This window comes from Betta splendens, chromosome 16 (assembly GCF_900634795.4).
Source record: "Betta splendens chromosome 16, fBetSpl5.4, whole genome shotgun sequence".
Taxonomy (NCBI): domain Eukaryota; kingdom Metazoa; phylum Chordata; class Actinopteri; order Anabantiformes; family Osphronemidae; genus Betta; species Betta splendens.
The window spans coordinates 4,660,149-4,687,690 of NC_040896.2; the positions used below are offsets into that span (position 1 = coordinate 4,660,149).

General features: G+C 40.0%; 1 protein-coding gene across 12 annotated transcripts in view; it reads left to right on the forward strand.

Annotated features, from left to right (window-relative positions):
• The window catches only part of grik2 (glutamate receptor, ionotropic, kainate 2), a 291,491-nt gene that overhangs the window by 121,915 nt on the left and 142,034 nt on the right, over nucleotides 1-27,542 (forward strand). For all 12 annotated transcript variants that reach the window (XM_055503079.1, XM_055503080.1, XM_041067656.2 and 9 more), the window contains 2 exons: nucleotides 626-679; nucleotides 3,801-3,974. In XM_055503079.1, coding sequence (XP_055359054.1) covers nucleotides 626-679; nucleotides 3,801-3,974 — 228 coding nt within the window. The remainder of the gene's footprint in view (nucleotides 1-625; nucleotides 680-3,800; nucleotides 3,975-27,542) is intronic.

Genomic DNA, 27,542 nt, shown 5'->3' on the forward strand with positions numbered 1-27,542 from the left:
CAATATTTGCAAATGTTTATGCCAAATGATTTTATGTCTTTGAGTTTTTAAATCTTAATCTATGTCATTTTGAGTTTTTGTTTCTTAGTTCTGTTGACAATGGTAATATAACTAACATAAAACTTGCATTAAAACTGGCATTTGGTACAGCATTACTATTTCACCTGTGATTTTGCTGAATTAGATGCACATGCAGTTATGCTGGCATCTGATTCATCGGGACGATCTCTTGGATGACGTAAAAACTAATTTTCACCTTGCATTGATTAGCACTCCAACTAAGTGTCTAATGCTGCATGTCCATGCATGTGTGGCAGCAGGAGACTCAACAATATCACATTTTAGGTTCACTAGGTGAGACTGTTTATATTGCTGAATATGTAATTCACAGTAAATTTCTAAGGGCAATTATTTTGAATTATAAACTGTGAGAAATACAAATTGTGGCATAAGAATTCTGTATAAAGATTTGGCACTGACAGCTCAGCCTTTTGCTACTGCATATGGTATTACAGCCACAGAAACCGTGTATGCACAAAAATGACAAAATGTACTTTATGCCCTTAATAATTTGTAAATTTCTCACCCACTTTCTCTTTGTTTCCTTCTGTCACTTTCTTTTTAGGCGCTGGCTATGGGGATGATGACAGAATATTATCACTATATCTTCACTACACTTGTGAGTAGACAGCCAGTGTTACACATTTCCTTTGTAATGAGGTCTAATTCAAATTTACATATCATCATGAAGCATTATTTAGTGCTTATTTAAAGCTAAATAATTATTTAAAAAAACAATAATAATTAGTTGTACTGTGCAAGAGTGCAACTCAGATGATTACATTTATGTCTAATAAAATTTATTTCCAAAAAATTCCAAAGTAAGAATCTCAGAAAATTTGAATATTGTGAAAAGGTTTAATATTAAAGATAACTGGTGCCACATTCGCTATTTAACTCAAAACATGTGCAAAGGCATTGAAAGGGTCTCTCTATTACCTATATCCACTCAGGATAACCTGGAGCCCAGATGCAGACACCAGGGAGGCACAGGTTTTCTAAAAACCAAAAGGGTTTATTTCAAAACGGTTTAACAAAAGACGCTTGCAAAAGGCAAGGATGACGCAAAAAACACAAAATGATAACACGCTATCTCAGAAGACAGGAGGGTTTAGCAGACTTACAATATATAGCTGACAGGAAAGTTCTTTCCACCAGTTAGCAGTTCCACTGCACATCACACAGCCAAAACACGGCCACTATCCATGAGGACTCACCAGCGACTAGTGCTGGCAAGCATTAGATTTAAATACCCCACCGTGAATACCAAGTGATCACAGGTATGTCTAATTGTCCCACTGCAGCCGGTGGAGGTGCTGCCGTCTAGCGGCACTGGCTGCAAGGCCATGCGTGTGACACTCTCACGCATGGACTAGTTCTGTAGGCTACACAATCATGGGGAAGACGGCTGGCTTGACAGTTGTCCAAAATACGACTAGTGACACCTTGAACAAGGAGGGCAAGAAGTCATTACAAACGAGGCTGGCTGTTTACAGAGCTCTGTGTCCAAGCACATTAATAGAAAGTGGAAAGGTTCAGGCTTTTTTATTTAAATGTGACACGCCTTGAAGTTGCATGATATAGGCGTATTGTATGGTTACAATGAATATATGAAAATCATACTGCAGACAAGAAAATTCCATATAAGGATAAAGCCCTTGATTGGTTTGCACAAGCATAGGCGTAGAGCAACTACTCAACACTAAGACTAAGACTGATAACCTTTTTCTTTCTTTTTCTTTCCAGTTTACTCAAAATAAGTCAGCAGCCCCAAATGACTTCCTGTTTCTATGTCTGTTGTGCAGGGTGCAGTTTCAGCAAAGTATCCCATGTTCCTCTTACTAAAACATTGAACACATATATCCCCTTGTAGTGGATTCAAATTAATAATTTGATATTAATGCAGAAACATTAACATTCCACGAAGTTGGGGCACCAGATTTGTTTTAAAGCTGAACCCACGCTTGTATCAATCTAGTCAACGCCAGATGTCAATTTGATGAGTTACTAGTAATGAACAATAATAACAACTGTCTTGGGATGAAACCAAATCAGTCACTAATGTTGTGAATTCTTGTCGCGGTTCAGTGACCTTTGCTTATATTCGAAGAACAATGCACACAAAACCAGATTCCTTTTAACGTTTTATTAACCTAATACTACTGCATATAGCAATAAAATAATATGGAAATACTTGAATAAACAGAACAGCAAATGAGCAAACAATCAGCATGAGATGATCAGCAATGGATGAATGAATGAACAGAGTGTTGGTGAATGAGGGTGTGTGTGTGTGTGTGTGTGTTGAAAGCTTTGTATGACAGATGACGGCAATTAATGAACACGTGAACACAATCACAGAAAACACAGCAATCAGCTATCAATGAAACAATGAGTGAAAGGACTGGTCAAGGAATGGTCAAGGCCTAAGTGTGTGATGACTTTGATCAAGAGAGTAGAGTAATTGTTTCTAACTTATAAAACCTAAAGATAACTGAATTTGGAATGTTCAATTTTAGTGCTTTGAGAAACACCAGAATGCTCAGAGGATTAGAGATATTTGTCTTGCCTTAGTTTGGAGCTGAAGGCCGCTGTGCAGCGTCTCCTGTTACCGGCTCGGTTGAGCAAGGCATGCCCTCTCTGATCCAGGTGCCATGGCCTCTGGGCCAGGAATCGTCGCCCGCGGTGATGATGGTGGCTCGGGTCAGCAAAGTGACAGTCAGCTAGGTTGAACTTGCCAAGGTGTTTGAAAAAGTCAGCGCTACTTAAACTAGACCAAAAGACAAACAGGCTGGAATCGAATTTAATTAGTTCAATCAAAAATAGCGAGTCAACTAAGGAATGTTTGTCTGTTTGACAGTTTCGCGGAGTTTCTTGAGATGACTTTCTAAAGTAACAAAATTCGCTGCTAGTTCGTATTTCTAAGTTTAACGTAAGTTTACAAAATTTAAGAACAAAGGAAAATTAAAGAAAACTAATGCGACGCAAAAAAAGGTGAAGCAAGTTTGAAGATACAGTAGAGGGAAATCCTATTCAACTAGGGTGTCACTGGTTTAAATACCCCAGGGGCAGTGGTCACTTTAGGGCGGGGGTGGAGTTTAACCAGTGGTGAGAAGGTCCACCTCTTCCTATCAGGTATTAAAGTATTTGATTTGGATCGCTCCTAAATCTGGGATAATAAATCTTTGCTCTTTTCATCAAGCTCAAAGTTCCATCACACCATAACACAATGCACATGTAACGATCACTTTGGCACTCAAATAAACAGAGAAGTCAGAATGGTTAAAAAGCAAAATTAAATGCATAGACTATTAAAGTTTTATACATGGTCCCTTAAAACACTGTAACAAATTAAATGTTATTCATGATGAATGGTCTTGTCCTTATGTAACACTAAGTAACACAAGTAAAACATAAACAAATAATAATTGCAAGCAAAATCAAATTATAAATGGCTTAATCTAGACATTACTAATTAAACTAACTAACACTTAAAATGCAACACAATCTAACTGTTTGGACTCAACAGTGGAGGCCTGTGAACTTGTGAACTTGCCATTGTGTTTTTGTGAGTAGAGGCATCAATCACTCAATAGGGTTTTCAGACTTACTGTCGGGTTTGTAGATATGTTTCTTTACCTCATTAACTTTCAACCGCACAGCATTCAGCAGTTGATACTGTATGCCTACCAAAGTCTGTCTCTTATCTGTATCCCTGAAAAGTTTTCTCTTCTTTTCAGGACCTTTTTGCACTGGATGTGGAGCCTTATCGATACAGTGGTGTGAACATGACAGGCTTCAGAATCCTCAATACTGAGAACAGCCAAGTGGCCTCCATCATTGAAAAATGGTCCATGGAGCGACTCCAGGCCCCTCCCAAACCTGACTCTGGTCTACTGGACGGCTTCATGACCGTGAGTCTCAAGAAACAAATAAGTGAATAAAGAAATATTCACATAAACAATTTATCAAAGTAAGGTAAAAGGTTTCTTTTATGGCTGCACCTAAAAGAAAAAAAAATGCAGCATTTTTTGCATGGACTTGTTAGGGCATATTTGCAATAGCTTGTCTTACTATAACTGTACAGTTTCCTGGGAAGTCACATGAAAACCTTGGTGCCCTGAGCTGTGAGCCACTGTTACAAGAAGCCGTCTCTGTCACTGTGATCTGAAACTGCTCTGATCAGAGCACACTGCCTGAAATAACTGTTCTCCCACACAGCTTTCATACCACTCTCTTATCTGGGAACACTGCCAAAAATCTCAACCCACCAGAGACAAGGAACAAAATAAGAAGAGTAATAAAGGACGGAAGAGATATTGTATAGGGGAAGCTGAATGAAAATAGAAGGACAGAATGGTTGAAGGGAAGACAGAAATGAAATCAGAGTCCTTGTGTTTTATTCTTAGAGCTGTTGAGGTGTTAAACATTAGGCCTGCATATCTGCTTGGTCTGAGTCCAGCTGGAAAGCACTGTTGACTTCAGTGTGTTGGCTGCTGATTGTCAACAGTGGCTTATGGAATAACAGATTCCCTTTTTTCTAAAAAGGCAAGATCTTGCTGAGTCATGTTTCTGGACTGATATTGGAGAGTGGGTGTTACTCACTTTAATCCCCTTTTGTTGGATATGGATTTGTGACTCAATCAATACTGGATGCCACTTCAGACCTGAAATGCATTGTGTAAGTACTAACTGGACGTTCAAAACACAAATGTTGTGTTTTGTGTGTGTTTCAAGCACGTAGACCTGTAACATATAGAACAAAGCTCCCCTGAGGAGCAAGTCTAACAAGACAAATCACACCAGTCTTTTATCGTGGAGTTGTCTTGTACTTGTTCTGCATGTACAGTATTTTATTTGCCTTACTTCTCATTTCAATGGCCATTTGAGAGTCATGAGCCACCTGTAGTACACATTGGCACAATACAGTAGTCCGCTGGTCACAGCTATGCAAGCTTGATACTCCCTACCAACGGAGCAGAATGTGCATGTTGTAAATACTATAACAGTAAAAGCAAAAATGACAATAACACAAATAAGACTTAGATGGTGAAACAGAACATGCTCACACTTACTTCTTTGCACTTGTATACTGGATGGCTCCCTCTTTCTCTGGTTGCTGTCCTGTCTAAATTAATTCCACTGCTTTGATTTTTCTGCTGTGGTACTGAGAATTAAATTGGCAATAATATAAATTTTAATTATATCAATTCTCCGTTATTGGTACTGGCTACTAGATTTTGATTTGATTTGATCCTCAAATCCCTATAGGTTCTAGTCCCTGTAGTTATTTGGTGAGATAAGAAGCTTATATGTTAATTTCTGTGTTCAGTAAGTATTTAGATGTAACTCATTGACCTTGTCCAAATAATGAATCTGAGCTTTTTTGCCATTTTACCACATGCTGATGTGATCATGTTTATAAAAGGATGTTCACATACTACTAGTACACTGGTGGTGTTAAGTACTGTATGTTGATGGAGCACAGAAAGGAAACCAAGGTTTGTTTTGTCTGGATTTAATTAAAATGATTTGGAATGAAGGTGCTCATCTGACTGAGTTGGAAGTACAAAGAGACAGACACAGAAAACAGTGTGCATATCATAGTGTGCCCCATTAGAGAAGATGCTACTGTAGGTGGTTGTGTGCCGGGCAGTCAGTGGCCAAATGCATTCTTTCTGTCTCTGAGTATTAACCCTGTCAACAGAAACTCATTTCACATCACAAACTGTACAATTGTAGTAAATACAATACATAAACCTGCTATAACTCCCTTTAAATGTGTTAGCATAGCTAGTGGAATTTGGATTTCAAATTAAGCCTTTACCTTCGTATTGTATTTTGCAAAACAGTACATATACATACATCCTTTTACTAAGGTTTAATCCTTTTACTAAGGTTGACAAATCAGGTTAAGAAATTCTGCACCTCCCTCCTTTGTTACCAATTAATCCAGTATCACAGATTCCCTGCCCTGAGTCGTGGCTTAGCATGCACATTGAAAGTGACCTTACAAGCTCCACGCTCTCATTACCATAATGTCTCTCCTTGTTAATTGCCTTAGCTGCTGTCAGATTCATTTTGTGCCCAGCAAAATTGAAACAGTTTAAAAAAAGTCAGGCATAACTGTGATTTCTCCATTTATCTTTGTCAAAAGTTGGATGGGAGAAACAATTCGGCCAGTTTGCCCAAGCATACAAGCTGAGCCTTCAGCCATCAAGGTCATGTCTTTGTTTGTTGCAGCTCCCGAGCATACTTGGTATTCAGAGTCACAGCATCGAATCGTTACTGTTCCCACATTACCATAAATATCCTATAACTGTGGGTACATTTAAAAGAGGCGATGATGAAAAGCTATTTTCTTTTTGACAGATTAAAATCTTATCTTCTTATAAAAAACACTTTATAAGCTGCCATTATTGTACCCATAACATCACATTCTGCTACAGGGTTTTGTTGCAGTCTGTTACATGGTTGCACCAATTGGCTCCTACTGTATATTGTCTGAAACAAGATCTGCTCAACTGTTTCGGTTTTAATTCTGAGCACAGAATTAGTGAGAGTGACAGGATTTTTCCAGTGGAATGACACTAAATAAGATGCTAACAGAGAAAAGCATAACCCAAATGTTTTTGGGCAGTTGATTTATTTACATCCATGAAACTTACTGTGACATACTTCAGGTTTTTTTTTTCACCTCTGCGTTGATCACATTTTGCACACTGACCTTGAACCATTCTTCCTACAGAGAATAGAATCTTCTCAAAAGACATGGAAAACCATCTCTTTTTTAGTCATAGAGGTGGGGAGGTAGCTCCATTACAATGAGGCAGCAGTGGCTCAAAAGGGACAGTATTTTCCAGTCAAACCAGTCCATCTATCCATGGTTCTGAAGTTGCCCCCGGTGTACATAGCAGCTCTACCATCGGCGTGTGAACTTGTGTGCCTGAATGAGAATCAGTGTTAAAGCACTTTGAGTACCAGTAATGTAGAAATGGTAGAAAATCACTATACAAGAAAGAATGGTACAGTGAATCACAGTTAGGCAAGATGCTGACTTCCTCTAATTTACATGAAACTGGACATTATAGGCCAGAAACTAACAATTGTTACAGTATGCCCAGATATATGTATATACATTATATTGTCATTTTTCCGGCCACATGCAGTTGTCTAAAAAGTGCCATTTACTGTACATAGAATTAAGAAGATACATACAGTGTATAATATAATTTTTGGTTTCATCGCAGACTTTTCATTTCTGGCAGCTTGAATGAAAAGACAGTGTTAAACTGTAATTAATTTTTTTGTAAATTTTGAGATGAGAGATGATTGACTTGGAATAGAATGGATGCAGGTGGAGGAGTTGAGAAAATATTTTTTTCACATCTATCATGCCTGTCTCTATTCCAAGCTGTCATTCTATCCTGCCAGAGATCTTCATGAGTGAACACCTTAGGAAATGTGGCCTTTACTAATTGAAGCAAGAAGCAAGGCAGGGATAGAGAAGGTTGGTTTTGGAGGATGGCGTGGCGGGTGCTGACCCCCCCGAGCAGAGTTCAGCCCCGAAGCAGCAGGAACCAGTCCAGAGCGTGATGTCTGTTGCTGTTTGGTACACAGATAATGCTTTTCTCTCTGGCAATATTGCACTGTGAGATATGCCTTGATGAGACTGGTGTTGTGGTGGTGAAATTCTTCCAGAGTCTGTTTAGAGTTCTTGCTGTTTGAAAGGAGTTCTCGTTGAGAAAGGACTAATAGGTTAATTCACATTTTGGCTGTCGCCCCACACACTTGGCAATGGAAGGATGCGGTTGGACCTTGCCGTTTTCCCTTCTTAGATGAGGCTGCTCTCAGCTCAGTTTATTCCATCTGCCTCTCCGTGTGCATCAAGCTACCTTTTTTATTTCTCTCTCTCTGGCTCAGAGACTTGGATCTGGAATTGTTTTTTGTACACATAGTGGAATAGTGATTTAGCGATCATGTGTTGGTGGGACATTATTCCGGCAGCTGGCATTTCTTCTGCAGAAGCTGGCTTTGCCACATACTTTACACAGTGAGACGTTTAGTATCTCACTGGTTTGCATGGGTTGATGGGATGTTGACAGATGGATAGCTTAAAGGCCTATGTGATTGTTGATTTTGCTGCCTTCTTTCATCTTGTACAGTTTACCAATTTCCAATTACTATAAAAATATGCAGTTACCGATTTAGCACAGCTTTAAAGCTACAGTAATTAACTTAATACTATTTGTGAACCATGAAGCTATACAGTGACATTGCAAAAAAAATCTTTTTGATGCAGTGTTTGTTTGTAGCTATTTTACTGAGAGATGTATCATAAAGTGGTTTCACCCATATTCTTAGCAGCAGGTTACTGCTTCAAACCATCCTGCTGCCCCTAAGAACGCTAAAAATTAAATGTAGGCTTTAGGCACCTAATCATCTCAGTTTAGTGTGCCTTAGTAGTGCATTCTACCAAACAAATTTGCAGTTAATAGAAAGACTGTACCTTAATGTAATTGCCACACAATGAAACTTTAGTGTCCCTAAATATTCAGTTCCATGGTTTGGCCTCACCACTAATGTGGTGTTGTCCAAATCTGTAACAATCACACTCTTCTACCATGTTATTACCATATTTAGAACTGCATGTCCAGGTCTTTAGGCTTCCAATTACATGTTGAACATCCTTTAAAATAGTAGAGATGTTGATAGGGATGATTTAATTTGAAGACGAAAATCATGCTGCAGGTGATGCAAGCTGTTATTTTTTCGGTTGCATTGTGAGATGAGATGCTCACAAGCCTTAACTTTTTTTTCAATGGTCAAACTAAATATATGTACTGGCCACTGTAGGCACTGTAGGCAAAACCTTAATCTCTCTACCAGAGTCTCAGAGGATTAGACATAGAGTTTGTAATTCATAGGGGATTTTTTTATTTATTATTTATAATACCTGTACATTTAACAATCTAGGACACAATTGATTTATGCTATTTGTATCTGCCACCAAATTATTCTAAAAAGTGAAGTTGAGGGAGAGGAGGGTGTGTTTATTTGCACATATGCAATAAAAGTAAAGGTTTAGACACAACTTGTCTATCTTTCATCTGTTCCCAGAAAGAAAAGATGCTACCTGGATACTTAAAGGGGTTAGTTGCCGTGAATCAATTTTCAGGCTTCCACAAACTTTTTCTGCCCTGGTAGTTCAGTAAATACAGAATCAGCCTGGGAAGCAGAAGGTCCCCGACCTTCAAAACACATCATACTAGATCCCCGGACGCCACACTGTGACAGCTCACTGCTCCCCCAGGGAATGCGTCAATGCAGAGGACAAATTTACCCACTGTGGGACTAATAAGAGAATTGCCTCTCCTTAACTTGTACAAGAAAGGGTTATTTGAAGGAACTCACACAGAATAATGTTTAAGACCTTACAGAAAATTATATAGAAAACGTTTAGTTTAAACTAACCCTAAGCAGTCTAAAATTGGTCTTTGGTGTTTAATTTAGAGATTAAGATTGGGCTGTGAGAATGAGTACATGAGCATATGTGCATACGTAAGTATCCTTGTTAAGTGCATTCAGTGAGCCAGGAAGATTTGATAGGGTAGAGATTAAATCAATCCAGGGAGCACCTTTAACCAGAAGACCCACAGTAACTGAATCTTGCAAGTAAACTTAGACTATAAACTACCTCACAGACAGGCCACAGTTTGTGAGGCTGCGAGACTGTGTTTCAAATGTGGTAGTCTGCAGCATGGGGGACCTCGGGACGGTGCACTTCCCTCTCAGGGAGGTCAGACTTTAAGTACAACTCTAGGTGGTGCCCTGCAAACGATGTGGGCTTTGTGGCTAATTGGAGCAGTTTTTGGGGAAAACTTGGGCTGATTAGAAGAGACAGCGTCCATCCCATGTTGGACGAAGCCCCTCTGCTCTCTTTTAACATGGCCACGTTGCTTAGTCTCCCTATGCTGTGACAACTCAGAGTGGAGCCCACGACGCAGAGTCGCAGTCTTACAGTACACGCCTCTCTGCATGTTCTCTACAGCCGTCACCCCCTCTTAGTCTTAGTCTATACTGTGTCTGCTCCCCCACCACCTAAACTATACAAGTCACATACAAATCAAAGAGGAGTGACTTACCAGAATTTAATGAACATCAAAATGACACAGAACACAGTAACAGTAGGTAAATAAAGTGTGGTTTATTAAATATCAGATCTGTCTCATCTAAATCCTTAAGTGACCATCACATAGATCTGTTCTGTCTCACTGGGTGTTCACCTAAACAATAAACTGGACTGGTCAAACAACACAGATTCTCTGTACAGGAAGTGCCAGAGTCACCTCCACCTGCTGAGGAAACCGAGGTCCTTTGGTCTCTGCAGAGAGTTGCTATGGACTTTCTATGGTACAGTGGTGGCCTCAGCAGTCCTCAATAGAGTCGCGTGCTCGGCAGAGGGCAGTAAAGACAGAGCCAGAAAGAGACTTAACCAGCTGGTTAAAAAATCCAGCTCTGTACTAGGCTGCACACTGGAGTCCAATGAGTAGGTGGCAAACAAAAGGATGTTGTCCAAACTAACATCCATCATGGATAACCCCTCTCACCTGCTGAACCACACTGTAGAGACCCTAAGCAGCTCCTTCAGCACTAGACTGTTACACCCACTGTGTACTGTATACCTTTACTTTTTTCTTCAACCATCCACCAGTCATCCCCATAACACCGTAAATATGCACATAATTATAGCATCAGAATTGTCCTGTGTCCCACTCATTATGCTATGATACTAACCACTGCTCCACCACTTCAGGGGCATAAACAAGGCAGCTGCACATTCACCGCAAAGTTCACCCCTTGTGCTGTAAAGATTTTAGATTTATTTCATCTTCTGCATACACTACACGAAGCAGGACCCCACAATGACAAAACAATTAGGATATGAATCGACTGGGGATGGGGTAAAATGCCTGTTTTGTATGACATAAGATACATTAACATAATTCAGGATTTTTTTAATGCAACGTGTTAATATACCTAGATAAAGCATTTCCAGAGGAAAATGCAAGTGAAAGCTCATGCTGAATGTATTGCTAAAAGTAGCTGAAACATAGTAGTTTAAAACATAGTTGAAAGTAGCTGAAGCATGTAAAGCATAGATCAGTCTATCTGAAGAGAATTAATTAGTCGGTTTAAACAGAGTTGAATATTTGGAGAAGAAGCTGAAGCACTAAAATTTTAAATTGAGGAAACTTGAAAAAGATTTGCTTAAAATTCAAGTACTGCTATGTGTGTTGGATAAGAAATAGCACAAAGGCAAAATTTTTCCATTACATTCCCCCCTTTTGAATACACATTAATCAAACACTAAAATAATACAAATTGTCAAACATTGCATTTTGAAATAACGGCCCTTACAAATGAAACATTAAGTGTATTAACTCATCAAGATTCAAAAATACACCTTCGCACAAAATGCAATTAACTTGGGGTCAAAAGGTTGGGAGCTGTTTTGGTGGGTAGTTATACAAGAATAACCTCTGTATAGGCATGTGAAGAAAATAAGTCAATAATCATATTTGTATTAGATTATATTTTGTGATCGGATAGCCTTAAGATCATCGTCAAAGTCAATACGTGGATTAGAGTCGGGGTTTCTGAACATAGTGAATTGTGTCATTTGATACAAGAGTGTTGCTGAGGTCGCACGCATGATGCCAGTGGGATAACTTTCGAATCTTTAATTGTACATTTGGGTCTAGAATGAATAGGAGAATCAGGAATTTAACCAGAATGATGATGCATATTGTTGCTTGTATTGTCTATCCTCTGTCGATGAAGGATAAAAGCTAATTGTAGCAGTGAATAAAGTGATTGTGAGCAATTCAAACACCAAGTCAACTTCAGGATATTTAAACTCAGCCTTGTTGTGAAATGTTCTCATTCAAAAATAGTGTGTAAAGTTACATAGAAACATCATATGATCAGGGTAATAATCAGACTAACATAAAATTAAGTTTAACAAAACAGGGTTACAATTGATGTCTCGTAACAATCTGCTTCTTCCTGTTATACAGGAGCGTTAGATTGTTTCCAATCTGTGTGTTGACACATTGCCAGTTCGTTGGAGTTCTTCAGGTTGTGATCAGGTAATCACAGAGACACTTGGGATTTGTTATCACCGCCAGGTTTCCTCGCAATGTCACCTGAGTCACTGTCACTCCCTGTGATGTGAAGAGTCTACACGTCGTCCAGCGTTGGAAACTCAAGGCTGCTCGTGTGTGTAGATGGTCTGATAGTGTGATTCACCGGCGCAGCTTCAGGCGGCGCTTGGCTCACACCTTTAGCTGAAGGGTCAAGAGAAGAGGGGAGAAAAGGTGTTTGGGCGGCACAGTTTGTCATCAGGCCCAAACCAGACTCCTTGGCTACAGGTGGAACTATTCTTCTGCCAGAGTCTGCGTTTCTGTGGGGTACAAAATGTTTAAAGCACAGGGAGAGAGAGGAGAGGATAGAGAGAGTTGGAGATGAAACGACAATCAGGAGGTTGTTGGGCAGCGACCTTCGTCAGAAACAAAGTTGTCACTGAGGATGTGAGTCGGACAGTTACAAACAGCATTAGCTGTAGGTAGCAGGACAGCGTCCAGCAAAGCAGCAACCTAATCATGATGTAAGATAGGTTTGCAATCAAACTTCAAAAGCTTCCTATGCTTCCACAGAGCACCAAAGTGTTACAAGCATCTGTGGTGTCTGTGTACAGTAGATAGTGTCTTAGCAAAGCGCCAGACTTCAAGATGGCCTCTTGATAGTAATGTTCTGCATGTTAAGCAAGGTGGTGTATCATCTAAGCCATCGGGCTGTAGAAAGATGTGATGTGTTTTTGCTCCAAAAGAATCAAAGACACAGTATGAGGAATCAACAGAAGTTGTACAACCTGATTTTTCATCCACTGTTTGAGTGAAAGGTCGCGTAGGGTCAGTTTAAGGAGACCCAAAGTAGGAGCCGACTAAAGAGCAAGCATGAGGTCAGTGAACGTTGTTCAGCCTCAGACGTCCACGTGAGAAAAGAAGTGGACGATGAAGACGTCTGCATCAGAACCCTGAGTGGGGCCTCAAAGACAGTAAAGTTAGGAACGAAAGTCCTACAATAAGAACAAAGACCTAGAAAAACACAAGCTGTTTATACGTGCACGGTTTAGGCAGGTTTCAAATTGCTTCAACTCTGTTGGGTGAGATGGATTTGCCATCAGCTGTAATTATAATGACCCAGAAATAACCTTAGTCTGAACAAAGTGTAATTTAGACAGGCTCTTTGTGGCCTGTAGCATCCAATGTGTCAGTAGCTTAGTGGTGTCTGTAGTAACGCCATCTATGGCTTCCTTTAAAAGGGTGGTGTTGTTCACATGGTCTGTGGTCAGATTTAGGTGTGATGAACACTGGTTCACATCCTCTGATCAAATCTACATCATGTCTGTGTGTGAGCCACAGGGAAGCAGGAGCTTCCTGTAAGGCTGAGTGTTGGGTCAGAGCGTCCTCTGAAAAATAATAAAAACAAAAGCATGTAATATGTGTCACTAGAATGCGGAGGTACCAAGTTCACTGTTGTTTGAACATGACAGGCAGAATAAAAAAATTAAAAAGTTTTCTAAAAGCATGTAAAGTGGGTAAATACATCACATGGGGTCAGAAGTCGTTTACCAGTCTCCAGCCCGTTGACATCTGTTCACGAAAGGACCCACATCCTGGATCTGTCTCCATCATGTTTCACAGAGGGACGTGTGGAACTGTAGAATAAACATCAAAAATCTTTTTGTTCGTTAGTAAAAGAAATCACAAGCGCAGACCTGGGTTCATCCCAAAAGAGGGAAGTTGAGGTCAGTTTGTCAGTGTGTATGAAATCATAACTCTTGAAACCTGTCTTCAGGACCAGAGGACACATGTGCTGTACAGGACAGGTCAGCTGCATCTCTGGAGGTCATATCACATGGGGAAACAAGCTGTCATGCATCCTGTATGAGGGCATCAGTTACAGCCCCCAATCAGCAGCCAATGATAAGAGCACAGCTGAGCTGAAGTTAACACCAACAAAAGAGAAAGCATTTAGAATGTCTGTAGATGTAACCTGCACTCCGTCTGGAGTGGAAATCAATCAAATACCTAAACTACATATAAGATCTCTTCCTAAGAATTTAACTGGGCCCAAGTTTGAAAGCAAAAATGAATGTTAAGGTGTGTTGCTGTCAGATGTTGCACAAGACAGTGAAAGAGTAAGTTTTTATTTAATTATTATTATTTCTCTCTAATAGTCGTCTTCTCTTTAATAGTCATTAATAGTGTGCCTATAGTCTGCACAAATCTTTTTAGAAACATGGAGGATTTTATTACTGAATTTGTTTCAAGTTAAAATAGTTTAAACCCATCAGACTGTAAAGTCATGCAGCAGTTGTCATTTAGCCGTTTGTCATCATTTTATCTTCACTCTATGGGATATTTTTGAGCAAAAAGCGATTCTTCATTGCAAGCAGATAAGCATGAACATGAATTTGAGCATGTATCAGCTGTAAACGTGTTCCTTCATTGCGGATATGAATGTGTGTGTGTGTTTGCGGTACCGTCTTCTACATCACGTGAAAAGGAACCGTCACCTTCCTCCTTCCCCAACAATCAGTCTGATGTGAGCGCCAGTGGGTGGAGCCTGACGTAGATGGGACAGTTGTTCCTCGATGACAGACCTTTCCTGGATCCTCAGATGCAGCTCTACTGGGCCAATCACGTCTGAAGCCTCTCCTGTTTTTTCAACCAGTGTCTGTGTCAGAGCACGTCTTCTCACTCTGCTGTTGCTCTGTCCTTGTTTTCCTTTGCTGATTGTCATAAGCAGGTGTCTGTGTCAGACACACACGCTTGTAGTAGCTGGTGAGTCTGATGAGCCCAGAACGTGATGGCTGCAGACATTGTGGGAGTCGGTGAGGCGTCCATGCTGTGGTCTGTGTCCTCCAGCTGCTGTGGTATCAGAGCTTCCACCCCGTTTTGGTTGTCGGTCGGGTGCTTCTTCTCCTTCGGTTCTTCTGCTGATGGTGGGAAAGGAGTCCATGGCGCTCAGTTCTGCATTAGAATAGAGAGCAGAAACAATGGGAGCATTTGCTATTGACATGATGTGTGTGTGGTGTGTGTGTGTGTGTGTGTGTGTATGTGGCAGAGTGCAAACAATTGTTGTTATGTTGTTTCTTTCCGTTACTTTCATCTCTCTTTTGTTTCTTTTGGGGGTTTAGTTTTGATAGTTTTGCTTTTTCAAATCTCATCTTTTGTCTCAAATTTTTCTTTTAAGGTGCATATTTCTTTTACACTAAGCAATTCTCCTTTTGAACCCATAACCAGTTTCCCACTCATGGAAACATGAAACGCACTAATAATCATCAGTCTGGTGGTGGAGACTTAGATCGCCCCGAACTCATTTTTCAGAGTCTCTGCGGTTTCCTGCCTTCGATTTTTGTGTGTTCCGGCCGGAACCTTTTGGAAATTTCTCTTCCACGGACATCTCCGTAGAAAGGGAACCGCTCAGATCAGCGACAGAGTTGGCGGAAGTGATCCCTCACTGTCAGGCCCCTCCAAGACCCGGTTCCCTCGTATCTCGAAAACACTTCGTCCTGCAAACGCGCTCCGTCTTTCAGAAGCCGTCTTTTCTCTTGTCCACTCCCATTGTGGACTGTGCTCAGATCTGCAAATTGGTCTGTACCCTCAGTACAGACAAAAAGCTCGGTTCCATGAGCCAACCCTTAGCAACCACCGTCTCAGCCACCAGGGCAGACTTAGACCTAATTCATTTTACCCGAATATTACATTTTAAAATTATATATATTTTTTTGTTTGTTCCTAATATTGTATTTTGGATGTTTTCAGCCAAATAGTCTTTTTAGAAACATTATTATCTCTAGTCCTAATCATGTTTTCTTTTATGTTTTAGTCTAGTAGGGGATGCTTTAGAATTAATTGTTATTTGCCTTACTTTCCCTAAACCAAATGATCAGAGCCAAGTAACCCTAAATACCAGAAACCAATTTCAGACCCGTTTTTTTTTTTTCTTCTTTTTTTTCCTCAACAAGTCGCAACAAAACGGAATCTCTCTCATTGAGCCGAGTAGAGGTTGGATTTTGTGTTCGTTGGATCTTGTCAGAGGCGATCCAGACGGGTGAGCAGTCCTCCCAGCTCTTAATGTCTGTAGAGGTTTGGAGGCTGAGCGACCCTAGTCCTCAGGACTATCGTCCCTGGTCAAACCGTCCAGACGACCTGCAGCGGATCCGGTTCGTGACGCCAATTTCTGTGGTGGAAATTTTCCATAAAGAAGCAGATGAGAGAGTTGTCCTTTTGTGCGATTTATTGAAATAATAAAGGAAATAAAAATAATGGGGAAAGCAAATAAAAAGCATGAATGTTGATCGTGCACATCAACAAACCAAAAACCAGCTGGGGAGATCAGTTTACACACCACGAAGGTGCGATGCAAAGGGCCCACAATTCTCTAGTTGCTTCTGCCTTTTAACCCCTTTCTCTGGCTCTGGTGAAATGTCTCTCTGCAGCAATAGAATTGTTTGTGCCACCTTATCTCGCTGTGAGTAAGAATGCAAACATTCTCACTTCTGCATCCTCCTGTCTTGTTATCCAAAGGAAGGAACACCAAGCTTCGAAGATAAGATGCATTCGCTTTAACAGCCTTGGGTCTGGTGGGGAGTCAGATAGGATGGAGCCGGAGTCCGGGTGTAAAAGACAAATATATATTTTAAATTATTAGTCAGTCAAATGGAACATCAGATGTTTAGACTTGATGTAAGACAGGGCACAAGAGATTAGTTGTTTGTGTAAGAATGTTCAGTATTGCACCTAACCAGCGCATAACGACTGTGTTGGATAAGAAATAGCACAAAGACAAAATTTTTCCATTACAAGATCAAACAGTAAAATAGTCTCATTAACTACCATTCAAAAGCACAAGTAGTGCTATTTAAGCTAAAAATCTGGATATGTGTTTTTATTTTGATAAAAATAAGGATAGTCTCATTAACTAGTCACAATTACCCATTCAAAATTTAAGCTAAAAAATTTAAATTGGTGCTTGTATTTTGTGTGTGATTAATTACTAAACAACCAAACAGTGTAATTAACTTATCAGTAATATGCAAAGAGCTGCTACACTGAGCATCCAGACTTCTCCTCCTCTCAGTCAAAGCTGCAGCTGCTCCATTGTCATGGAGACAAAAGGTGGGGAAATAAGGCTCATTATGCTCACCACAATAGCTATCAAAAAATAACTTCACTTTATAAACGTCAAGGGTTGAATATAAGTTTTATGTTTGAAGACTAAAAATTGTGGCAGCAATCGTGATTTCAAAATGTTGTTTCTCCACTTCATTCTATGGTTCTATGGGAGGAATTCTGAAACTCTATGTGCTTTGAGGCAGCTACAGACTAAAGTATTGATCTGAGCCAGCCACATCACTAGAAAGAAGACAAGTGTGACTACAAACGAGTGAAAAATCATGTCCCTAGATAAAAGTTGTGGCTGTAGTGACGAGTTAAAAACAGAATTTCTGTCTTAAAAAAACAAGCCCTCGCCTTAAGCCCTTAACTGTGACATCGCGCAATCTAACTCATGCTATCCACACTAATGGAAAGGCTGAAAATTAACCAATAAACCACCCAATATTTAAACTGCTATAAATTAAAAAACTATTAAAAATATTCAAAAGATTTCTGGAGTATATTATAATTATAATGAATGCTTAGGCGAAACCCCACAACCACCAAAGAATCAATTTTGCAGCATAAATATGCTTATTTGTTTGAAACTATAAGTGTTAGGTTGGATAAAAAAATTCCATCCATCCATTTTCTACCGCTTAGTCCCATGCGGGGTTGCAGTAGCCTATCGCAGGGCAACACACACAGAAAGACAACCATTAACACAAACGCGCAGGTAATTGAACCTAGGCCCTTCTCACTGTGAGGCGACAGTGCTACCCACTGCACCACCGTGCTGCCCGATAAAAATCATTTAGGTAATTTGTTTACCTTTGGGTTAATCCTATTGGAAAAATATAGTGTATAACGGCCTCACACGTGGGTTACTGCATTTTAAACAGACCCAACTATCATATTTAGATATCACAAGTATCAAGCACAAACTTACTACAGCGAGCTAGATCCACCGCTTCCTGCCTGTCGCCGCTGGAAGGGCGATAACGATCAGCTGTTCCCCGCAGGTGTATGCAAAAAGGACAGACGCTAGACCCACCGCTCCCTGCCTGTAGCCGCTCGACGCCGTTAGTCATTAGCTTTTCTCCACACAGGTGTGTGGCTGCAGGAGCCCACATGAGCACATTTGAAGGGGACAAAGGCTCGGTCGACTGGCTGTAGCCGTTAGCATAGCTAGCTAGTAACTTGCCCCACACATAGGTTACTACATTTTAAACGGACAAACTAACATTTTAAAACATTATAAATATCAAGCATGTACTTACTGCAGTGAGTGGATGACGGACTGTAGGAATAGATCCTTTTTTTCCAACAGGAGCCGTGAAACAAATCCAGCATTGTACGCACCCTCGTTTGAAATGCACATACGTATAAATGCTAAGGCAGTGTTTCTGGCACCGGTCCGTAAATAATAAAAGTGACCCACAAATCCTCACTTGTTGATCCCTTGTTAAAGTGAATAGACTTTGGTGTTGGTTAGAACACCTAAGAACCGAACTATTTCTATGGGAGGACTTGGGCGCTGCCGTGCTGGTCTGTTCACGGTGAGTGAGAGGGGGGAAATGGCGGAAGTCCAGTTTTGGTTCGGGATCATTGTGGGGGTGGTGGTTCAGGATTTGCAGGGAGAACTTTCAACCAGTGTGACGACACATGGGACACGGTCTCAGAGTAGGTCGTGGTCTGTTTTCATTGGGTGAGAAAATTTACGTTTTCAAAATGTGAAAAAAGCAGGAAATGCATTTCTACCGTGCTCAGTGTGTGTATATGTGACCCATAGAGTCATAGGAACGCTTCAAAATGTCTAAAAAGTGGATTTTGCATGATATGAGCCCTTTAAATCCTTTTACTCATACCATCTGTCTACTGCGTCAGCACTGCGCATTTGGGTCCTCTCTCTGCCGTTCCGTGACACAGATTCCTTTTTATGTTTTATTAATCTAATACTACTGGATATATGAAATGAAATAGGAAATAAAATAAAAATATTCAAAAACAAAAAAGAAATGAGCAAACAATGAGCATGAAATTATCAGCAATGCTTGAACAGAGAACAGAGTAGTGGTAAATGAGGGTGTTGAATGCTTTATATAACAAATAATGTTAATCGCAATTAATGTACATATGTGAACACAATGACAGACAACACAGCAATTAGCAAATGGGTGAATGAATGAAGGGATAAAGGTCAATACTTAAGTGGGTGCCGGCTTTAATCAATATAATAGAGTAATTGTTTGTAACTTATAAAAACCTAAGTATAACTAAGAAATTTGAAATATAAGATTTTAGCGTTTTGAGAAACATAGGATTAGAGATGTTTGTCTTGCCTTAATTCGGAACTGTAGGCCACTGTTTAGCGTCTCCCGTTACCAGTTTGGTTGAGGAAAGCGTGCCCTCTCTGATCCAGGTGCCGAGCCTCTGGACCAGGAATCGTTGCCAGCAGTGATGAAGATGGCTTGGGGTTACAGTCCGCCAGCCAGGTTGAATGGTTAGGGTCCAAGGTGTCTCAAAGTGGCAGCGCTACTTAAATCGGCACCAAAGGAAAACGACAGCCTTGATACCAATAGTTTCAATTCTCATAAAATGAGCGCCTCAAATTATTAGAACACCGTTCCTTCACTGTCCTGCTTAGTACTTCATAGACTACTACCACAGTAAATATGAGGTTATTTTGAGGAACTAATTTTGTGAGAAGTCAAATTCAGTCATTAGTTTTAGAAATGGATTATTCCACAAAGATGGAGTAAAATAAATTCATATTTGCTATGGTAGTAGTCTATGAAGTACTAAGCAGTACTGTGAAAAAAACGGTGTTCTAATATTTTGAGTAACTAATTTTATGAAAGGTCAAAGTTCAGTCATTAGTTTCAAGGCTGTTTACTGTAAGACGATTTAGTAATGGATTATTCCAAAACGATGCAGTAAAATTGGATGATATTTGCTGTAGTAGTAGTCTATGAAGTACTTAGTAGTACTGTAAAGGAACGCCGTTCTAATAATTTGAGGAACTCATTTATTCAAAGCAAAGTTTTAGAATAGAGGCTTTGCGATCACAACACTGTTACCGTAAGTATTTAAGTATAAGTACATTATAGTGACGGCTCATTTGACCGCGGAAAAGCGAGCAGTGGTTCATTTGATCGGTTCAGTAATCGCTTGGGTGTTTGTATTTCTACGTTCAATGTAAGTTTACAAAATTTAAGAATAAAGTAAAGTAATGCGATGCAAAAAAGAAAGTTTGAAGATAGAGGGAATAACTAAAAGAAGTAGAAGACATAGTAGTAGTCAGTGTCACTGGTTAAAATACTCCAGGGGCAGTGGTCACTTCAGGGCAGAGAAATTAGTTCAACCAGATTTTAATTGGTATATACTGTTTAGATTTTATATTTGAATTGTAACAACTGTTTCTCTGTTGTTTTAGCACAGACAGGCCTGTCCTCCTGTTTGGTTTAATTTTTTGTCTGGTATTGTGTGTTCTTACATTAGAGAAGGTTTTGACCTACATAATAATGAACATTTCACTAATCTACAATTCTGATTGCAGTACCTTTTTGTTTTGATGAGGTGATGGTGAGGACAGCCACAGCTTCCATCTGGTAGAGGACTGCTTCCGCTCAGTCTTCCAAATAGTGATGAGAACAAGGATCACCACATCTCCCTGTTTACCCTACTTTCATGCATTTCGTCTGCAAGGCCCTGCAAAAGCTTCTGTCCTCAAACCCCCAGACTTCTTAATTAACTCAGTAAACTATACATTGCACATTGGAGTGTGAAGATAACAGTTTATTCTAGCTTTGGAGTAGTGGTGCATTTTTTTGGTTTACAATAAAGTTGGCTTTAACTATTATGTATTTCACTGAACTCTGTTTCTGAAGGGAAAACACTTTTATTTAGGAAATCATAGTATTCAAATTACATGTTTTTCTCTTTCTAATATGGTAAGCTATAAAGTTGAAGCGGCCATAAATAAAAAGCATATAAATTATATATAAATAAAATTAAAAAAAATCTTAATGAGTATTGCACTCACAAAAAACACATTTTTACTCAAACAGTAAAGGAGTTATTCCACAGGTGGTCTACATCCATCATACAATGAGTGTTTTAGTGTTTTATCCATCAGGAAACTCTTCATCTACAACCCAAGCATGAAGAGATGGCAACTCAGATTCTTCACCCCAGGAATCCTCAGCACCAGCTCACTAGCCTCTGTAGACTAGATACCTGTAACAACTTCAGATACAGAGACATATTACTGTCAGATTTATCAAGAATGACAAAAAACATAATTGAAAGTAAAAATACGTTAGGTCAATATATAATTTGAACCAATGCTTTTTGTTCCCAGGTAGGTCATGCAGTGATTGCTCTAAATATTGATGCACATTTTTTAAATAAAATTGTCAGAGCAGCAGCAGAAGTAAGACAAAAACAGTCAAATGTGTAAATGTAAAATGTATTTATATTATTTCAGCTATGCTCACAAACTTTTATTTATTTGTATAATGTAAGCTAAAGTACTGTTTTCTATTAACGAGAGTTTTCCTGGTAAGGCGTGTTGTGAATATTGAAGCTGCACAGGCCATTTAGCATATGCATTTGCAACCGCTAGTCGCTTTGCAAATTACATAAATCAATTAAATTGAAGTAAATGCGACATTACCAAAGAGACACATCTTGCATCAGCCGAAATGTGGTGACTTCAACAGCCTCCTCTTCAGCTTCAGGGTCAGATTCGGGATCGTAGACGTATGGTTCTACTACGCTACGAACCAGCTGGCTTATGTCGTGCAGTCCCGTAGTGGGTCTTCTTCTGTGGAGGATTGCGGTGGATTGCATTCTCAATGTCGCACTACTGCCATCTATTGTATCCTTACAGTGCGGTGGCTCGTACCCATGAAGCCAATTTAAAAAAAAAAAAACAACAACAAAAAAGGTATGCGCTTCCACACAGAGGTGTGGTGTGCAGCTTCGCTTGCGACACACCCAGAAAACAGCGTTTGCTGATGGGGAGTGAGAACCACGTATTGACAGGGGCAGTGTGGACGATCTAAAGGGTTTTATGGGATGAAAATTTACAGAGACCTTACTGAGACATTAAAGTCTAATATTTTTTAAAATGAAAAGTATGATATGTCTCCTTTAAGTCAGAATTTGTGAGGGATATGAATATTTCTGGGCATGACAGTATATTGTAGTGTACTACAAACAACAAAACCCTGAACAAAATACAAAACATTTCCACAGATGCTAACAGTAATTCACTTACTTAACATACTGTTTCTGGTGTGGTGTTTTTATACCAATTCCTCACATGGTCTTGGCCAATCAGCCTGTCCACTATCCCTCACACTTCTGGCCTGGATATCTAATGAATTGCTGCTATAGTATTAGTGTGCTTTAGGTCAGGGGTTGGCAATATATGAAATGGTTGTGTCTGTACACTGCAGTATATGGTTTGAGTATACTGCAGGTCAAAATAAAGCCTAAACTCCTATTTATGGATTACACACACTTTCCAAACAACCTAATTGTGGTCAGGCTGAGAAAGTCTGCACAGCTCCAAGATTCTTTTCTCTGCTCATTTTATGCTTGCTGGGAAAAACTCATCAGATTCACTTGAGTGTTAAGACTATTAGTCCTCCTGACAGTGTGTCTTAGTCATGGGACAGTGAATTCTGCCACTAAAGCAATATGGCACAACTCTGCTCATTCAGTCTACAGTCCATTCAAGTCTCAGGCATTAGTATGCCTCATAGAGTAGGAGTCTTTTTAATTAGCATGCTTAAAGACTTAAAATTCATTTGTTGCAAGATCAAATACAACACTCTGGGTAACTTTTTTGTCTTACTACATTCAGCAGAGTATTCTCACACTAGGCACAGCTTTGATAGGTTTCATGGGTAATTTACAAATTATAATAAAATGGCATGTGACAATCCACCTCAAACCAAACTCCCCACCCCAGCTGGAGTCATATGGAGTCATCATAAATACAGTCATTCATTAGTGTGCATTAACTTTAATTAAACATCATTTGAAGAATCCTCCTCATGCACAGCATATAGCAGTTGGAAGGACTAAAGGAATGAAATTATCAAATATGACATTTTGAGAATCTGATCTGACTGTTTATCTATTACATTATTTAAGCGCTTAGTTAAGTACTGTGTAATGACTTGCCTATGTTGCTTTCCAATTAGTTTTCTAAATATCCCATAGGTCTGATTTTAAGTGTGTCTGTATGTTGGTCCTTGCCTTTTAATTAACTGCCTTTTAATTAAATTCAGTTTTATTATTTAAGTTTTATTTTATTTCATACCATACATAACTAAAACCCAAATAATCCTGCGTAAAGCAAACTGTAATCTTTAGTCAATCATCGGTTTGCGAGAATATTCAAATGGCACAGATTACACCAGATTGTGTAATTAATTCCACTTTACTTCATTAGAATCAACTTGATGAAGGGTTAGAGATAAGTGTGTGTCATTTCAAATAAAATAGATCCCAAATGCTTTAGGTTTTTTGGTGCTAACCTGAAAATGTTTCAATTGTACCTGTCAAGCTGATTTACTTTTCACTAGTAATACATACAGTATACTTATTTTAGACATCCTAACAAATCAAGTCCTCTTTGCTATGAGTATTCAAATAAACCTGTATGGGAGATATATATATATATTTTCCGATTTATAAGCCGCTACTTTTTACCTTTGAACCCTGCGTCTTATACAACGATGCAGCTAATTTATGGATTTTTACTGGCTCACGAGTTTCATGCTGCCGAACACGGTCAATATGTATACACTGTGCAGATCCGACTGAAAGCTGTCGAGGCTTGCGTGTTGTATGTGACCATTTCATTGCTATGCGTCAGAGTTGTTACGTTACTCCTTAAGGAAGCACCTGTATTTGATTGGCTTGCTGACCCGGTCAGATTCGCAAAGCTGACAGAACGGATTCCTCTTTCTGCCTTAAATAAATGACTACAGTTGTAGCCAAAAGTTTTCAGAATGACACAAATATTGTTTTGCTGCTAAACTGCTTTTAGATCTTTGTTTCAGTTGTTTCTGTGATGTACTGAAATATAACATTCTGGAGTATATGCAAATTGCTGTTATAAAAACTTATATTTATGTAATTCTCAAAAGTTTTGGCCACGACTGTAGTTTGTCAAAAGAGATTGTAAAGACAGTGTACATATTCTCACACCCAAACCAGGCAGGAGTTTGCTGTGCTCAACAAAAGCCAAAACAATCGCCAGCTTAAAAAAGACGAGTCCAAAAGGCCTGTCAATCAGGGAAGGGCCGACCGTGCCAGCAGCAACTCCCTCCCTACTAGGAACATCAACGAAACAGTAAAAGAAAGACAGAAAAAGTGTTTAAACACAACCTTACGTGAACAACCTTACTGGTTTTAAAACGCAGAAAGCAAAGGTAGATAGTGGTCTTACTTACTCTTCTTGTACACTGCTGTACTTTTTATTTTTTTAACCTGGCATGTTACAGGAGCTGTATGATAAACGGACTTCACAGTATTTAGTCCCACCACAGGGCGACGTGCACGCTGCCCCACGGGCGCTGGCTGAGGAGATTCTGAGTGTAGAACGGACAAACCCAGACGCCTTAGTCATCATCCGGGGAGAATTTAATAAAGCCAACCTCTCATCTGAACTCCCCAAATACAAACAGTTGATCAAATGTCCGACCAGAGAGGGAAAGGTACTGGACCGCTGCTACACCACCATCAGCAGTGCTTATTGTGCCGTCCCCCGCGCTGCATTGGGCCTGTCCAACCACATCATAATGCACCTGATTCCAGCCTACAGGCAGAAATTAAAACTCTGCACGCTGGTTGTAAGGACCTGTAGGAAGTGGACCAGTGAAGCTGTGGGGGAACTTCAGGAGTGTCTGGACTGCACAAACTGGGACATTTTCAGGTCTGCCACCAACAGCTTGGATGAGTACACAGATACTGTGACGTCCTACATCAACTTCTGTGAGGATAGTGTCATTCCAACATGCATCAGGTTGAGCTACGACAGTGAAGATGACAGTGGACTTCAGGAAGGATCCAGCCCCCATCCCCCCGTCATCCTATGTGACACCCCGGTGACCTCTGTAGAGTCCCTCTGCTTCCTGGGCACCGTCATCAACCAGGACCTCAAGTGGGAGCAGAACATCAGCTCCATCACTAAGAAGGCTGAACAGAGGATGTACTTCCTGAGGCAGCTGAAGAAGTTTCACCTCCCTGTAAAGATGTTGGTAAACCTCTACACTGCCATCATTAAATCCATCCTCACGTCCTCCATCACAGTCTGGTTCGCTCCGGCCACGGCCAGAGACAAGGCCAAGCTGCAGCGTGTCATCCACTCTGCGGTGAAGGTGATCGGCTGCCACCTCCCGCCTCTCCAGGAGCTGCACATGTCCAGGACCCGAAGACGGGCAGCCAGGATTGTAACCGACCCCTCTCACACAGCACATGAACACTTTCGGCTCCTTTCCTCTGGCAAGAGGCTCCGGTCCATCAGAACCAGGATCTCGCGCCACAAGAACAGCTTCTTACCAACTGCAGTCAGCCTGTTGAACAGTGCCCCAACTCCCCCCAGCTGACCCCCACCAAGCAAAGGACTATCGCTGCCACTTACGGGCCCCACCATCCCAGTCCACCTGCACATCCACTTTACTCCACTGTATATAGTCTGTTGATAACTTCATTTTAGCTTATCCCAAAATTGCACTATTCAAATAACATGTCAAGTTTGCACTATTCAAATACCATGTCATGTTGTATGTTGTACTGTCACCATGTCAAGTTGTATGTCGCACTGTCAACATGTCCTGTCCTATGTCCTCCAACATGAAATGTAGATGGAGGGGGTGGGGTTTTCAGACTTCTTACTTGTTGTCATGTCATGTCAATAGAGAGAATGCTGGAGAGAAATTGATGAAAGTACATAGACTGCTATTGCAAACTTAAATGACCCATTGTGAACATGAGGCAGAAAACCGCTTATGGCGTAAGCCTTAACCTGGGAACCTGCAGAGGCCATGATGAGACAGAAGATAGAATGAAGAGTTGTGTGAGAGGGGAAAGCAAAGGTAGACAGGTGGGAGATGACTACAAAAGCGAGGGCAGTGTGAAATTTGTGCTTGCTGACTTAGCGGGTGGCAGATGAAAACAAAGCACAAAAGTAAAGAGACACAGGAGGAGGACACAGCAAAGAATAACAGAGCACAACAGAGCAACAATAGCATTAAATCGGTGGCTGAAAACAGATGATTTCCCATTTAACACTCCATTGAGCTCTTCGCTATTCTGGGTCCTGCCTGGCACTGTGGAAAAAGCACTGCTTTCCTTCTGTTTCACAATAACAATCCCTCAAATCATTCACCCTGCACAAGCACACCAACACACAGGTTCACTCTACCTTTACATTACCACTCAATATCCTAAACACAGAGGCAACCAGGAAAATATTAGATAGCCTACAGGACTCTAGGTGGTTGGGTGGAAATGTGGTTTTGAGGCAAGGGTGGATGGTGTCCAAATAACAACAATCTACCACCCATGTCTTTCAACAGCTCCTGTAATGGACCACAATGGACTCACAGTGGGAAGCACTTTCGATAGATGTTTTTTCCAAGTGTGTGAATAATTAAGCAGAAAGAATGTTTTTATTTCGACTGAGACTTAAATAGCATTAGATGGACTAGACAGAAAGGCAGCATTTAAACCTTGCTGTTCTGATCAAGCTACAGTAGGTCACACTACATTAAAAAATAATTTACACTGACACTTGGCATTCAGTTTTTTAAACCCTTTAAACCCTTTATTTTTGTATAAATGGAAAACAATAAACTAAAACATAACATTATGGTCCGTGTACCTTTCTTTCAATTGATTTTTTGTTTGAATTAAAAAATTGAAAAAAAAACTGCTGTTTTTTTTTTATTTTTCACGTGGTAATGAAAAAAAACAAACAAATAAAGCTAGTTTTTCTGACATTTTGTTTCACTCAGATCAAAATATTGAATTTTGAAACACACTGTCTTTAATCTGAAATAGTTTTTTGTTTTTAAGCTTTAGTGAATCATAAGCATCAGAAGTTGATCTGAGCTAAAGCATAATTATTTGATTTTTATTACCATGTTAAAAATGAAATAATGAAAAAACAACATTTTTTGACTTTTGATTTCAAACAAAAAACCTATTGAACGAAAGGTACATGGA